The sequence below is a fragment of the Ahaetulla prasina genome, chromosome 1, assembly GCF_028640845.1.
Source record: "Ahaetulla prasina isolate Xishuangbanna chromosome 1, ASM2864084v1, whole genome shotgun sequence".
Taxonomy (NCBI): domain Eukaryota; kingdom Metazoa; phylum Chordata; class Lepidosauria; order Squamata; family Colubridae; genus Ahaetulla; species Ahaetulla prasina.
Genome location: NC_080539.1, coordinates 197,986,219 through 198,003,512, shown reverse-complemented (window position 1 = coordinate 198,003,512; position 17,294 = coordinate 197,986,219). Strand labels below are relative to the sequence as shown.

Genomic DNA, 17,294 nt, shown 5'->3' with positions numbered 1-17,294 from the left:
GCAGATACACCATGGCAATCACATGAGTGGTCTACCAACATACTGGACATCTGTTGCTTTTATAGAAGCTGCATTGCCTTGGCGAAAACTATAGAAGTCCACATCTCATGGTGGTGAAGAGTGGAGCTATTGCCATTCACACACATTCTCTGATATTTGATATCTAAGGCAACAGTCTTTCAAACAATGTCCCATTAAATACAGTGGTATTTATGTCTGAAAAATGCATATAATTATGAAATTGTATATGGAGGTGGAACAATTGGGTTTGAGCCTACAGAAGGAAGGGCTGGATCAAATCTTCTCTCTGAGAAGTCCTGAATGTCGACACACTTTGGATCTCCCTTCCTGCTTTAGTATGGCTGCTTAGGTGCCACTACTTGTTTTCTAGGGAAATAACTTTACTTGACATCCCTCCTCAACCTCAGTGTATCAGATAGATGGGGATCCCATAATCTGTGCATTTTATTGTCAAGTAAAAGACGCTTTGAACCTTATTTTATTTTTACAGCTATGTCCTGGCTCTGGGGTATGGAGGCATGTGACAAAAGAAATCAGCACCCCTCCTTTGGGAGATCATTCACATGATGCAGTATAACAGAATTAACTTAATTTTTTTAAAAAAACAAGAATGCTAAAAAATCATTTTAAGTGGTCACATGCAATACAGCAAAGAAAAGTGTAAAAATAGAGAGCTCTGAAAGCCAATCATAGCATCTCAAGCAAATCCCCAAAGTCAAAACTACATGCAAAAAGTGAAATTGTTCTATTAATTAGGAAATATAACCACTGAACATTTGAAAAAGGAAAATATAAATCAGAAAGGAACCATATTAGGCACCATAAAGCTCCATGCATTCCAAAATAAACGTAATTTTATGCAACATTTCCAGTTACCTAATTTGCTATTATTTCATAGAGGCAAACTGAGGACTAAAACAAAGTTTTCTATTTCTCCTTTAGTTCTTCCAAATTCTATAAGATTCTCCCCTTTAATCGGATGCTCATGAGGTTTAGATCCTTTTGTAACCCTGGTACCTTGCTTATCGCTAGAAATTTTTAAAATATATTTTTTCTTCAGAAGAGGAAGGGGCAGGAAAACTCCTTTTGCTAAGCCTATTTATGCTGATCTATAGCTATAATAAAGATTTGATTGATGGATCCTTTTGCTACATGCGGTCTTTCTCAGGAGGATTTTGTTTGACACAGAGAAGATGTTTTGATTTGAATAATCTCCATGACATGCAGCTGACAGTCAGAGTTCTCTGAAGGCCAGTTGGTTTCATAAGAGGAGGCTTCTAAATGTACTTGGAACTGACAGACTTTTCCATGCATATTTTTTCTGGGCAGAGAGAAGATGTATTGTTAACAATTAATCATTTTCTTTCTTTTTGGAGCTATTCCTTCTGGAGCTACAATTAATTTGGAATTCATTTCAGATAAATCTGCTTTGACATATATATGATTAAATTTTCAATATTAGACTTGGCACTAACTCTCACTGTCTTTTTTCCTTCCTTCATGAAACTCTCTTCAATTTCTAGATTTTGGAGGACACTATGATCTTCTCTCTGGCAGGATCCATAATCACTGCAAAATGTAAGTATATAAAACAGCATAGTGCAAATCATTGAGAGAGGTGGGGGAGCCCTATGAAAATGTTGTTATGGTACTTGTTATTCCATAATACTATAGATAATTTGATTTAGTTTGTATGCTTTTGAGAGGCTCCAGGCCTTTATAATGTTCACACTGTTTTCTTTCTTGGACATGAAAAGTTAAAATAGGGCAGGTGGAGGGAACTAGGACTTATGCCTGAAATAGCAAAATAAATGATAAATATCTTGAATTTTTTATTCTAATTTCTCATCATGTAGAGAAATAAAATGGTAACAAACTTTTTGGCAAATTGGGATTGGGAGAAGCAAAATCTTAGTATCCCAGGATAAACAAAAAAATTCAGGATATAGGGAGAAAAGGTCTTTATCTCCTTTTGCTTGGCCATGAGATGTGCTTGTCTTTGGGTTATGTTAGAGGCAGATCTGAAAATAGCATTACATGGTTTCCTCATATTTTAAGGCAGTTGCCTTCCTGGCTGATTATGATATACTTTGAAATAACTCTATAACCTTTTGTTGGAAGAGACTAATATTTGAGAATAAAATGAAAAGAATATAGAGAAATACCATATAGTAGCCATGTCAGTATCCAAGATACCCTGGCAGATGGTCCCTAGTACTAGACAATGTCCAGTCACTAAGGAACGAGAATATTTGTAGCTCAGGGTTGAAATGAGGGGTCCTAGGTGCTCTCTGAGCTTGGTTGTTTTTTGCAGATGTTTCTTTACCAAAACTAGGTAACATCAGTGCTAGTAGGACTATTTCAAAGCCCAGGTGCCATTATATAGCTTCCCATTATGCTTACTTTCTAAAAAAGCTTATCAGGATCTGACGAACCAAGCTGATGCCAGAGGCTGACACTTTGCTTTGCTGCATGTAAGCTTCCAGTGAAACTTTAGCTTTTAATTAGGAAATATTAAGTGAAGCAGAGAGCCTATTAAATGGTGCCAAAGGAGGTGCTGCCAGCGCGTGGAACATTTGGATGGGGGTGAGCGGTTTGTGTAGCTATAGAAGAGTTTGGAATGAATGAATGAATGGTGTGGGAGAAAAAAAGGATGGAGGATGGGTGAATAGATGTTTGCATGCTTGGGTATATCTGAAATTATAAATTGGACGTCTTGACTCTGAACTCACTGGCTAGCTTTAGTCAAGCCGTTGTCTTTCAAGCCTCTATGTGGGGATAATTAAAAACCTTATTTTAGAGAGCAAAGATAATGATGACTAAAATAATAACTATGGTACAAATTGTACACTTCACAAAAGGTTCTCTGATTGTTAAACTGTAGATTACATCAAAAGTCTGCTCAGCCTTTAAATGGTTTAATAACCTGTGCATTTTCTCACAGGCCACCTAATACTTATTTCTTCCTACAGACTGCTTTATCTGGCCTGAGTTTTCTATTGAGTCACTCAGTGGGGGTTCTTTTTTCCTAATTTCAGTACATGAACTGTGAATTGTATACATGTGTTGACCACCTAAAGACTTTTATCCTCTGATACGTCTTTTTTCTCCCCTTCCATTAGTGTGTACGTGGGCGGTCTATTTGTTAACTACCTCAAAAGAAGTTCAGCAAAAGCTTTACAAGGAGTTGGATCAGGTTCTTGGGAAGAGCCCTGTTACACACGTGAAAATTGAACAACTTAGGTGTGGGTCTGTTTTTATACTCATTTTTTAGTGTCGGCAAATGTCATACTCCTGATCTCTTAACAGGGTGTGAGAAGAGGACTCTTCTTTTTCTTCTTCTTGCCCTATCAATTTCTCACCACTTTTTAAAATCGATTTGAACTCTAGTATGGTACTATATTGCTAATGTGCTTAACTTAAGACAGAGTTTGCCATGTGAGCTAGCCGACCCATTCCATTCCAGTAAATGGGTAGTCCTCAACTTATGACGACAATTGAGCGCAACATTTCTGTTGTTAAGTGAGACATTTATTAAGAGAATTTTGCCCCATTTTATGACCTTTCTTGCCACAGTTGTTAAGTGAATTACTGCAGTTGACCTGGCTGTTAAGTGAATCTGATTTCCCCATTGACTTTGCTTGTCAGAACGTTGCAAAAGGTGATCACATGACCTTGGGATACAGCAGTGGTCATGAGTATGAACCAATTGCCAAACATCTGAATTTTGATCACATGATCATGGGGTGCTGCAAAGGTTGTAACTGTGAAAAACGGTCATAAGTCACTTTTTCCAGTGCCATTGTAGAGTCACTAAATGAACTGTTGTAAATTGAGGACTACCTTTATCTTATATCCTGTACCCAGCGGATGGGGCAATACTTAGTGGGGTGTTTGAGGGCAACAATAGGCAGAGCAGTGATGCAAAATGGGTGAGGGCAAGGCACATTCATGAAAGACTGGAATTTTATGGGATATTCTCCCCTTCCCCCAATTATGGGTTTTCTTTATTTGTAAAACTATGCTAAGCATTTTAAAACAGAGGAAAATTGAAGTAGTTAAAAGGGGTGCTGAGATCTAAGTGACCCATGGGTGGCACTGCACTTTGATTTAGAACAGAGATAGGAGAGAAGTGTAATTTGCTAGGGGTGGAGAAGGAGTGCCTCAGCCAACAAGCCGCCATTTGAGCTTCAAGAAACAGAATAAAATTGGGAATATTAAAGTGGATACCTCTAGCCAAGTTACATGTAATTCATCCAAGAACTGATTATTGCAACACAAGTTGTGCCGTGACTGGATTAATGTTCATTAATCTGATTCTTGTTTGAATGCGGTCTCTGGAAGTTGTAGAATGTGTATGTTTTAAGTTTTTTTTTTAATCAACTGAAAACCTTGGGAATGTTGTGCTTGCAGGTATTGCCGGCAGGTTTTGAATGAGACAGTGAGGACAGCAAAACTAACCCCAATTGCTGCCCGGCTTCAAGAGCTGGAAGGCAGAGTTGATCAGCATCTGATTCCCAAGGAGGTAGGATTGGAAGCTGGTGCTCTGATCTTCAATTTCAGTTCCATTTTAACTGGGAGGCTTCCTAGAAAGAGAATATACAAAGACAGAATGTTACTTTGGTTTTTTTTAAGAGAGGCATATTAGTAGCTGTGTAAATCAGAACACTGCATTCTTTTTTCAGTGAACTGATTCAAAGAACATTGATAAGGCTGCCCATCTCAAGCAATGTGACACCAGATGGTGTACAGCAAAAAAATAAAATAAAAATAAATCTCCCAAATAACCATGTAATATTTTTAAAAACCCTATCCAACATATAAAATGGCAACTAACCACAATAATTAAACAAGCAAAATGAGACTCTACTGAAATGAACTCAAATGCATTTTTGGTTTAATAAACCATTATATGACTGAGAGTTTTGTTTATTCATTCAGATGCTTTGTGTGTCTGTGTGTTTGTGAACCTAATTTAGCCAGGAAAGATCCAATTAAGCAAAGTTTTCCTTTTCCTCTAAGTAGAACACCAATAACATTCTTAATTGAGAATAATTGGATCATGATCATGAGAGCCAGTTCAGTCTAGTGGTTAAGGCATCGGGCTTAAAAGCCTATGAGTTTTAGTCCTGCCTTAGCCATGAAATCCACTTGGGTCCCCTTGGTCCAGTTACTCTCTCTTAGCCCAACCCACCTCACAGGATTGTTGTTATGGGCAAACAGGAAGAGGAAGATGTACTGGATATGTTCACTGCCTTGTGTTATTTGCAAACATAATAAAGGCAGGATACAAATAAATAGATTTGAGTATACATGAAGACGAAGGATTTATTCATAGCTGTTAAACTGAGCAACTTAGTAGGAATGTTATTAATAGTTAGTAAAATTTATGGTGCTCTGTGCTGAGTTATAGTAACACAGTTATATCATTAGAATGAGGAGAGATGGATGTTTTAGCTGTTCATAAAGTACTTGAGAGAGATGCTTAGGGAACAGAATAAATGCATGAAATCTTACTGAGGCTTGCTATAATCTTGGGCCCATAAAATGGGTCCTGAAGGAGCCACATTCAGCTTGAAGTTTTCCATCCCTGTTAAGAGGGAGAGAGATAGTACATGAATATTGCTGTTATATCTTTTGTTCCAAATTAGTAGGAGTTTTGATCAACAAAATATAAATAGACGATCCTTGCTTGTGCCATTGCCAACAAAAATATAACCATTGTAACTGATCCATTTAGTGCCATATTTACTTGTACATCAATTCCAGAATATCTTCACCATCCTTATAAACACAATTATGACTTAGTTCCTTAAGATGAGATTATCAAACATCAGACCTGGAAAAGTAGTGAAAGAAGCTGATTTCAAGCACAAAGCTAGAAAAAAAATTCGGTTTCTATCACTTCTGTCATTGTCTTTTTCCTCTTATAAAATGCAATGATTGCTATAGATGATTACACACATAATAGACTACTAGCTTGTGTATGCAATGTGATATTGTTGTGCATGTCAGTGGGCTAATACGATGCTTTTTAAATTCTCTTACAGACTCTTGTCTTATATGCACTTGGTGTGGTCTTGCAGGACAGCTCAGTCTGGCCGTTGCCTTACAAGTAGGGAACACAGAAAACTTATGTTTCTTAATGTAAATTCATTTTTTCCCTGCTAAATTCTGTCTCTTGGTACTATATGAATAGTGGACCTATATCATGACACATGGTTTCTGGGCTCCTCCATTTAAAATGTAGGTGTAGAATTTCATGTTTGTTTCAAAAACAACAACAAAGTGCATGTTACAAAAAAGTAGAATTAATCCAGATGCATTATTTTCTTAGCAAAAGATTTTAAGAGGTACATGATTTTATTGTGCATTTGTCAATTTTAGAAAATATTGACATTGCAATTTACAAGGATGGAGATCACCAGTCAAAAGCTTTACATCATTATTTTCAGATATGGCCACAGAAGAATAATTTTGGCCTCAAAATTTGAATTCCACAGACTAGATGAAAACACTGTAATGCCTCCAAATGGCAACCTTTAATCTCGTTCAGCCAAGTAGAGGCAGGACTGGGGAGCTGAAATGAAGACATTGATTTTGAATCCAAGGGGAAAATACTATAGAATTAACTGAAATAAAATTAACCAAACAGCTTAATTTTTTTTTAAAAAAAAACTTGGCTCTGGAAACTGTACAAATGCATTCTTCATTCCACATCAAAGACATTTTTGGGGGTTAGGAGATGAGTTCAGAGAGCTCTGATTGCCCCCCCCCCAAATTGCTATATGAGCATCAGCCAGGCATTGCCATTTCCCAAGCTTACAATCCAACTCTTTTAACTCTGCTAATTAAAACAAAATAAGGGATACATCAAACAAAACAGCTTTTCCAGACTTTGCTGTTTCCCTGCAGAATATGGTTGGCCTTTTAAAGGGAACATGATGAGGTACAACCAACAGACAGCTGAAGGGTTGAACAATAGAAGATTTATTGCCCAATGAAATATCAAGTTAATGAAAAACACACATGTGCTCCACTGCAGATTTTAATAAACATTGCAGCGGGGTGGGGGGATGGGGTGGAGTTGTGAGAAAGTAAATAACCAGGCATCCCTTTGATTGCTTTGTCCATCCTTTCATTATGAAAACCCTACTGTTAGTTTTAGGCGAGGCTGAATAATTGCTTGTTTGCCCCTCCTTCCCAACAGTGACGGTGAAACATGCCTTTTCTTTCTAATGAATCATCCGCTGCTGAGCACACATTTGCTTGCAGGCCAGCTGGATTGAGAAAAAATGGAGGCGGCCTGGTGCAAGCAGCAGGGAAAGAAGGGGGGAAAGGGGAAAGAGATAGCAGCTCTGTCTCTCACCAAATTGTGCCAAATCAGAAAATGTACATTGGGTGGATGCAGGCGGCCTTGGGTGTTCTCTGCTGAAGAGCTTCTTAATTGCCAATTCACATTTCTTGTAGCTCATTTCAAGGAGTGGGTGGCTTTTGATCTTTTCCTTTCCTTTTTGATAGATTTGATCCAGATAGATTCAGTGATGAAGCTGCTATAAAAAACTTCTCTCTCCTGGGTTTTTCAGGAAGTCAGGAATGCCCTGAACTGAGGTGAGAGAAAATTAATAATTTTTTTTAAAAAAAAGTGGGGGGGAGGAGGGATGTGCTCTAAATGGAAGGGAGAAAAATACTATCTTCTTCTTGTAGCTCGCTGAGATCTGTAAAAAGCCTTTTATGTACTTAGAAGATAGAACACAGAATAATAGGGTTGGAAGGAATCTTGGAGATCTTCTAGAAAAGCATCCAGAGGTGGTTGTGGCCGGAGGAAAATCTCCCAAATGAGTAAAAAACACCCATCCCTTCTTCCTTAACCTCTCATTCCATACTGTCCAAAGGGTGACTGATTTATCAGAGATTCAGATGCCTGTGGTAGCAAGAAGTGGGTGCCTTCCGTGGGTATTTTTTCTCTTTCTGTAACTATGAATTCCAATTATTTGGCTGATCTTTTTTTCATGGCTAGGTTTGCCTGTACAGTTGCTACAGTTCTTCTGAGCGTGATTGTGAGGAAACTCCACCTGCAGCCTGTGGAAGGCCAAGTCATTGACACGAAGTATGAGCTGGTTACATCACCCAAGGAAGAAGCATGGATAACCATATCCAGGAGGAACAAAGGAGAGGAGTGAAATTGTTGCGGGAGAAGAACCCTTTTGCACAACTGACCACTTTCCAATGCTTCCTTTGAATCATCCTTGGGCATTCTTGACTCAAAATATTTCCCTCCTTTCCTAAATATTTCCTTGGATCCTATAAACAAATCTGTAGGATTAATGGGAAAACTGGACCTTGTGAGGCAGTGATTAATTTGCTCCTCATTTCCCATTAACCAGAGAAGCAAGAAGTCATATATTCTAACTTAGAAGGCCTCAGCCATAAAAACCAGGTGTAAGCAGTCACATTGTGGAAAGGCACTGTGCATTTGGATAGAGGAGCTTTTTAAATAATCTACTTTTAAATGACGTACAACTCAAGTTTCGAGTTATAGCACAGAGAAACCTAAAGGAACCCTTGCTCTAAATCAGGAGTGTCAAACTCATGGCCCAGGGGCCTGATGCGTCAAGTGCTGGCCCCGCCCCCACCGGTTTAGCGAAGGGGGGGAAAGTCCTGATGCGTCACGTGACACCGCCGTGACAATGCAAGTTTGACATCCCTGCTCTAAATTAAGTTCCAATATGAGTAATGGGTTCATGCAATTCAATAAAAATAGTGGAAGCACACTTCCAATAAGAAACATTCCTGTGTCAGTTGATTATTTCTCTTTCTATCAGGACTTGGGTGGAAATGCTAGTCATAACCGCAACCCAATACAATTAACAGGAGCAGTTCATTGGCAATGCAACTTAATATATGTTCCATTGCTTTTAATGGGATGTAGTCGCAGTTAATTTTGAGGCCAAAGTAATATTGGGTGGGGAGCGGGAAGAAAATTGGTATCAGTCATTCTGGACTCTCTTAGCATCTGATGCATAATGCATCTCTTTTTTAAAAAATCTGGGCTTCCTTGTCTTGAGAAATGGGAAAGATGAAATGCTATTTTTTTGTTCTTTCTTTCCTTTGCTACATAATTGTTGAAGCAATTGCACTGCCAGTGCAGTATGCTTTTTTTTAGCAACAGTTTTGATCAAAATGACTCTAAAGCAGTCTTTATGTGTAATTAAGCTATTATTTGTCAGTTGTTCCAAGGGGAGTTTCATATTCATCTATGCCTTTTTTTATAGAACAGTGCTGTCACTCTGCCTTTCCCATTGCTGAATTTAATAGCAATCTTTCCTACTATTTAAATAGTAAACTATAATATAGAAAAACCAAAATCAGAAAATTGACTATACAGGGCAATAGCTTGGAATAGCAACCTGGGGGTTTTGTTTTCTCTTAGAATGTGTGACTCAACTTACGTTTAATGGTGAGTCATATTTGTTATTTTACCAAACCATTCTTTAAATTTATAGGTATTTTTTCCCAGATGGAAGGGGAGGGCTTGTTTCTATCTTGACAGACTGTATGTATAAAAAGTGAAGCTGTGTGTGGATGAGTGCTTGGATAGATCTTCCTTTTTTGTATGGGTGTAAAATGAGAGAAGTTAATCTTCAGGTACCTTCCAGAATAGCCATGCCATTCCCCAATAGTCTAAAGTCCACATTTAAATAGATTGCTTTGCAGAATGATAAAAGTTATTAGCATCAGAACTGTATGAGCCATGGAACGGTCCGAAGAAACCGCTGATGCCGGTGATTATTGCTGCTTGTTACCCTTTGGTATCCATATATTTCAACTTTTTTCTGGAAGGAATTCATGGGGTGAGGGCAGGGGCTGGTTTTGAAAGTTTTTTCTCTTGCCAAGGAGATCTTATTGTATAACAGAACAGCTCAAGTAAATACATCGAAATTGTCTTAGACATCTTGTTTAGTAAAATCCTGTTCTTATTTACCATCATTCAAAGCTCATGAAGTAGAAATGTACGACTACCTGAAAGTTGGGGATGAAATAGTTTTACTTTCTGTTTTACCCATCAGTATTAAATTACACTGCCCTGTGTATTCTTTTTATTAAATTGTTAATCAGAATTCTGACTTACTATCTTGCTATTCTAACTTGATCCTAGATTTGTTTGGGTTTGCTATTCTGATTGGGTTTATTTTTACCTTCTTTAAAATAAACTTATTTTTGACATAGTTTGCTTATTCAAATTAGCACACTCAGAGGACTCAAGGGTAACTCAGTGGGCTTTTTCTATAAATAGTAATACTATTATTACATTGTTCAGTAATTGTATTTTACTAAATATTTTACTATAGTTACTTATGTGGTCGTATCTTAAGAAAAAGAAAGCTCCCTCAACTAATGATTTCCAATTTCAGTTGTCCAGATATTAGTCACAACTTGCCTGTGCCTCTGGATCATCTGGAGATCCAAAATTGAGAATTCTTCATTAAACTATCCTCAAAACTTCTTGCTGCACTGAATGTGGTGCTCTTAAAAGAATAAAGTTAAAACAAGGCTCACTGAGAAACCAATTATTTGGATGTTCATGTAGGTATGAAATTGGAAGCAGGCATGGGATGGAAGAAGGGAAATAAAAGCTCTTGCTTGCTAAAGAATGCCAGTGAGAATTAGACACTAAACTATAGATCATCTACTGCTCTCTAATTAGCACAGTTGGTTTTAAAGCAACTTTTGTAAAATTTTTACATAATTACCAAAAATAAATTTTCTCTTAACTTCTGATTTATAGTTTTTCAACCAAGTGTCCATAAAATATTTGGCGTTATGCTTAATAGAGGTAGTTCTCTACTTACAACAATTCAATTAGTGACCCTTCAAAGTTACGACACTGAAAAAAAAGTGACCTATGACCATTGTTCACAGTCATTCTCAGCCTGTCTGGGCAGGCCTGGCTGGAACGAAAACAAAGCCAACATGAAGCGACCACAAAAGCAGCTGGAACTGTCTGTATTTCTTCCGTAACAGGCTAGCCACAGAAAGCGGTGAAAATGCAATGGGCAATACTTATGACCATTGCAGCATCCCCATGGTCAAGTGATTTACATTTGGATGCATGGCAACTGGTTCATATTTATGACAGATGCAGTGCACCAGGGTCATGTGGTCATCTTTTGAAAACTTCTGAGAAGGAAAGTCAATGAGGAAGCCAGATTTACTTAACAACAGTGTTACTAATTTAACAACAAAGCAGTGATTCAAATGCGGCAAGAAAAGTTGTAAAATTGGGCAAAACTCACTTAACAAATTTCTCACTTAGCAACAAATTCTGGGCTCAATTGTCATAAGTTGAGGACTACCTATTATAAGCTTGCTTTCAAAATGCTGTAACTGTGGAGACTAGATTCTACTGGAAATATAGTATCGTGTATTTCTGGAAATAGGATCAATAGAAGAATGCTGCCCGAGTTCCTTGCTCAGTACCAAGAAGATGGTCTAAGTATTGGTAATAGAGTCAATTCATGGAAAGAGAATGGGGATTAATCCAATCTCCATTGCCCCACCCATTAACGTGCATTTAGGTGTAATACTAGATAATGCCAAGGGCCATTCGACATACAGGTTTATCCACAAAAGGAATGATGGGAAATGAAAACAAGTTGTAGACTAAACAGGACCAAAATACTACTTTGCATTTCTGGAGTGTGAAATGACATGTTGAGCAGTCTGCAGGCAAGCAAATCATGTTCTGCTCAATGATCTACTCCTTTCAAAATAAAAAGGTACTGAGATTTGGGGAAATGTGTACCTTTGCAACAGAAGTGCTTGCCTTAAGGAAGATGCTTCAAATGTGCAGTGCTATAACCCCTTAATGAAAGCTAATTTGGTGCAATGGTTAAAGCATTAGGGTAGAAATTGGAAGAATGATCTGGCCACTGGACCTGGGTGACCTTGGGTCAGTGAGACACATTTAACCTTGGGAAAGAGACCCATCTCCAAAATCTTGTCAAGAAAACTGCAGGGACTAGTACAGGCAGTCACTAGGAGTCAAAAGCTGTCTCAAAGCTGCTCTCTCTCTCCTTAAAATGATAAATGAACTACTGCAGCCTCTTTCCATGAATAAATTGTTTAAAGGGTGAGCTATGCAACTCAATGAGCTTCCATGGCTAAGGATAGTCCACAACCTGAATTTCTCCAGTCTCTACCAACACTCTCTAACTTCCCCCTTACATCCAATGTAGGCTCTCATTTCACTGCATATTCCAAAATAATTTTCCTTGGGTTCACACATCTTTTCAAAATGATTGAAAACCAAACCAGTTAAAAGTTCTGCGTAAGAGAGAGAGAGAAAAGAAACATTGACTTTGGGTTTTAACCATTAAATGGGTTATTTTTATAGTGGTTATAGTGGCTAGTGATTACTATTTGACATAATTAAAAAGTTGATATTATAACTTTACTATGTATTTTACCGCACCGAAAAAAGTCAGAAATCATTGCTTTTTGTTTCTTAATTATTTTTCTCCTTCCCTCACTTTATCCCCTCTATTCCCTTTTCTTTTCCATTTTTCCATCATCTTTTTTTTCTATTACATTTTGTCTGGGTATACCTAATGTCTGTTCAGAATTCAAATAATGTTACTGGCTATAGCAGGAAGGTGTTTAGAGGCATTTCAGAAATAATTCTTTCAAATTGTTCATATAATTTAGGAATAAATCATGTGATACATGCAGATACTTCCACGCCTGTTATTTCTTTTGGATATTTAATTTATATACAAATATACATGTGTGTGCTTGTGCAGCAATGCGTATTGCAAACTGCACTGTTGTAAGCACAAGCTTTTGGCCTTATCTTGATTTACAAGAGTGCCTCTGGGCTCATAAGTGTTCTCCAAAAATATAACTGGCTGATAGCTTCAATCAAGTGCAGCAAAATTATTACTTACTTGCTCAAGACATTTTTTGAAAAAGCTTAGCTTAAAAAGAGGTAGTGTAGAGAGAGGGGGGCACTCTAAGAAGAATGATGGGGAAGGGGAGCAATCTCACCAGTTTGCCCGCAGGGAAACCTCAGAGGGTATTTTGTAGCAACTATTCTGTGAAAGCAACTGCCACATGTCCCCAACATTCCAAATGTGTCTACCAGCATTTCTACTTACTGAGTCAAAAGATGATCTCAAAAGAAATACAATTGTCACACATGCTTTCTGACTGTGTTTACATTGTAGTGATTTCAGAAAGGCTTACTCTGGGGAAACAGGGAACAAAAGTATGAATGCTCATCTCAGATGAAGCATTTCAGCAATCTCAGAAAATATGTTTAAGAGACTCCACCTTAATTGACAAGTTAGAGCTAAGGCTACTAATGGAGACATAACCTATGTTGAATAGGACTTAGAACATGGGATAGACTAGAGCAGGGGTCTCCAACCTTCGCAACTTTAAGCCTGGAGGACTTCAACTCCCAGAATTCCCAGCCAGCTTTGCTGGCTGGGGGGTTCTGGGAGTTGAAGTCCACCAGGCTTAAAGTTGCGAAGGTTGGAGACCCCTGGACTAGAGATCCTCTTATGTACCTATCATTACAATGCTGGGCCGAGTTGACTGTGGTTGACACTGGAGTATTTTAGATTATTCCTGGTGGATTATTTCAATCCATTTTGGATATGGCTTGTTTGGGGTGGCTCAAGAGTTTAGAGCAGCCATGATAACTGATCACAAAACCAACACACAATAGTAGTCACATACTCAATTTGGCCTCTTCCTTTGGCTGGGATAGTGTTTCATGGGTGATCCCATTGACATAAATGAGCCACTGTCTGGTTAAAATTCGATATATAGCCATTCTCATGTAGGATTATGATAGCCAAAAAAGGCTGTCTACAGGAGGGTTCTTATAAGAGCTTCTGTTGATGTTTCGATTAGAATAGGGAACTCATTAGAATTGTATACGCATTTGCCTCCAGCACTCTCTCAGAACCACCACAGAGACAGCCCTACGGTACCTGGAAGGGTTTAATGAGCTGAAGCAGCAAAGGAAGACACTACAGCTCAGGTAGAGAAAATTTGTCTCACATCTGATAATGTAGAGCAGGGGTGGTCCAGTATCAGTCTGTGGCCTATTGGGAATTGGGCCATGCAAAGTATGAAACCATCTCCTCTCCCCGCACCCTGTCACCGGTGCTGGTACCCAGAGTCGGAGAGGTTGGGGACTGCTGATGTAAAGAGTAAGGAAGATGATCCTGACAGAAATAGGCCAGATCCATTATCAAAACAACAAGGGGAAAACATGACTTAAACCCCAAGCAAAAGGTTTTGAGCAAAGTGATGCTCAAAAGATTCAGGCAAACTCCTTCCTAATTCCTATGAATGTAAAGTAGGGGTGGGCAAGTAAAACATAGACAGATTTGGAAGATTTTGTTAATGTAGCCATTGTTGATAAAAATAGTTTTAGTCTTCATATGGAGTTGATTACTTGGTTTGGTCTACATACTGGGGCTAACAATCTTGTAATTCATAAAGATGGGAATAGGCTGTTTGGGGCAGTGTCATGTACCCACTTCATCCTTGTCCACCCTGTCTCATATCTGCATGCCATGAAGATCTGGGAACGAAGCTACCAAATATTATTAATCGCCCCCTGAGGAAGGGGGGAAAGTTGCCTTTCTGTTTAACAGAGGCATTTGCAAAACAAGGAGATCCACTAGTCTCCCAAGAGATCTTTCAGAGGTAATCCCACTGCTTTCAAGGCTAACAGCCACTAATCTCCATGGCTCCATGAATTGGTCCAACCCTTTTTTTGAAGTCAGCCAGGCTGGTTACCAGCACATCTCATGGTAGCAAATTCTAAAGCTTAATTATATGTTGTTAAATATTTTTTTTAAAAAAAGAATCTTGTTTTGTCTGTCCTCCAAGATTAAATGGGTAATCTTTGCTTCTAGTATTTTGGGGAGGGGAAATAGTCTACTGTATTTAGGTCACGCATAATTTTGCAAACCTATTCCCTATTTTTATCAATTTTGGCTACTTAACAGAATCTTCCAGCTCTGTCTGTGCTTTGTAGATTAAAAAGGGTCCGATATTGCAACCTTTCCTTCAACTCCTTGATTATTTTAGTTGCTCTCCTCTGAAACTGCACTATTCTAGATGCAGTCATACCATTGATTTGTAAGAGTATTATCATATTGACACCTCCATTTTCATTAACATTTCTTCTTATCCCTAACATGCTGGTGTTTTTTTTCCAGCAGATGAACACTAGATGGGCATTTTCATTGAACAATTAACCATTACTCCAAGATCTCTCATTGGTCTCTACTAGCTCTGATACTCTTTGTTTGTAGTACTTACGATTTTTTTTTGCATCAATATGTACTGCATTATACGTATTGGCTCATGTCAGATGACATCTGTCTTTTTCATGCCCACTCCCATAATGCAGATATTCCCCCAGCCATACTTAGTTCCTGATAATATATCAATTCACTAAAAAGGACCATTTTTAGGACAGGTGGAGTCTGAGCCCAGAGTACTTTTTATCAGCTTTGGCTGTTGGACCATTTGTGTCTTTCCTAGACAATAATAACCTCAAATTTTCATGTTTGATTTCCCTAGTAAGCACTATGTATGACTTTCTTGTGTATCTCTTGGAAGCTTCAGGTAGTATAAAATTAATCTCTGGAGTATCCTGCAGAAACCATTTTATACCAATTTTGAAATCTTTATACTGGTTGCCAATTTGTTTCCATTTAATATAAGATTTTACTATTTTGGAAGCCCTAAATGGCTTTTTCCGAAGACTCCTGATCGGGGTGAAATCCTTCCGGTTCGGACCGGATCATGCGATCCGGTAGCGATGGCAACAGGTGGTTCAGAGAACCGGTAGCAAAAATCCCTACACCACCACCCCATGCCCAGCTGAGCCATGCGATCATCAGAGGTGGTTGGTTTTTTTTTACTTTTAAAAGCATTTTTTCTTCGGCCGAAAAAATGCTTTTAAAAGTAAAAAAAAACAAACCTCTGATGAATGCACTGCTCAGCTGGGATCATCAGAGGCTTTTAAAAGCATTTTTTTACAACCTCAACAAGCCGAAGAGATTGTAGAAAAAATGCTTTTAAAAAGCTCCTCTGGCAATCCCAGCTGAGTTGCCTGATCATCAGAGGCATTTTTTTTCTTTTAAAGGCAAAAAAATGCTTTTTAAAAGAAAAGAAAAGCCTCTGATGATCAGGCAACTCAGCTGGGATCGTCAGAGGAGCCTTTTAAAAGCATTTTTTCTACAATCTCTTCGGCTTGTTGAGGTTGTAGAAAAAATGCTTTTAAAAGAAAAAAAAAGTTGGCCATGCCCATCCAGTCACATTACCCCCCCCAAGCCACGCCCACAGAACCGGTAGTAACAAATTTTACATTTCACCACTGCTCCTGATAGAAAGCCTCCTCACAGGAGATTGGGAAGACCCTTCCTATAACAGCCATTGCTTTCTCTATGGTTGCCCTTTGGTTGTGGAACTCATTTCTCAAGATCATACGGTGATTGCCATCCACACAGACCTTTGACAACTTTTAAAACACTCTTTTTCAATTGGCCTACATAGAAAAGGAAAAAAAAAAGATCTTATAAACAGGGGTTAGCAATGCAGCACAGTGTCCATGAATGCCAGGGCATCTGTAATCCACCAATAATGCCTGCGCCTCTCCCCGATTCATTCAAATTGGTGTAGACAAAGTCTTGAAGGATCACATTATACAAGACTTGGACAGTTTGGGTGGGTGGGTAAGGGGGAGATTGCAAGTTATTCTCAATTCCCTGTGGTTTTTTTTTTTTAAATTGTGCTCAGGAGAAGCTTCTGCTGGGATATGTAAAAGATCCCAGCTAATTCCAGAAAAATATTGATTAATATAAGCACACTCTTGTACTGCAGTGAGTCTTGGACCCTTTATGCACAGCAGGAGAGAAAGTTGAACACCTTTCATATGCGCTGTCTCTGATGTATTTTTGGCATCACCTGGCAGGACAGTTCAGCAGGCTGAGGCAAAGAGGCAGTCCCGGAACCAGTGAAATCTGGGGGGCTGGGCAGGGGACAGAATGTATCTGCCCTCAGTGTGGAAGGGATTGCCACTCTCGAATTGGTGTGACTATGGTGGTTTTCTTGAAAGGGATGTGGTTTTCTTGAAAGGGATGAACCATTGTTTTCATTCAAAGTGGGTTTTTTTTTTTCAATCTCCTAAATCTAACCTGGTGTTCCCTGGGGGTGTACTATCAAACTATTTACTAGGCTCA

At 38.6% G+C, this 17,294-nt stretch overlaps 1 protein-coding gene across 2 annotated transcripts in view; it reads left to right on the top strand.

Annotated features, from left to right (window-relative positions):
• Positions 1 to 10,250, top strand: part of LOC131200295 (cytochrome P450 20A1) — a 37,040-nt gene extending 26,790 nt beyond the window's left edge. The window contains exons 8-13 of one of the 2 annotated variants that reach the window (XM_058186959.1): positions 1,545 to 1,599; positions 3,144 to 3,264; positions 4,435 to 4,546; positions 6,072 to 6,136; positions 7,543 to 7,632; positions 8,042 to 10,250. In XM_058186959.1, the coding sequence (XP_058042942.1) occupies positions 1,545 to 1,599; positions 3,144 to 3,264; positions 4,435 to 4,546; positions 6,072 to 6,136; positions 7,543 to 7,632; positions 8,042 to 8,204 (606 nt within the window). In that variant the 3' untranslated portion in view covers positions 8,205 to 10,250. The remainder of the gene's footprint in view (positions 1 to 1,544; positions 1,600 to 3,143; positions 3,265 to 4,434; positions 4,547 to 6,071; positions 6,137 to 7,542; positions 7,633 to 8,041) is intronic. The other variant, XM_058186960.1, reaches the window with a different exon arrangement.
• Positions 10,251 to 17,294: the final 7,044 nt, after the last annotated feature.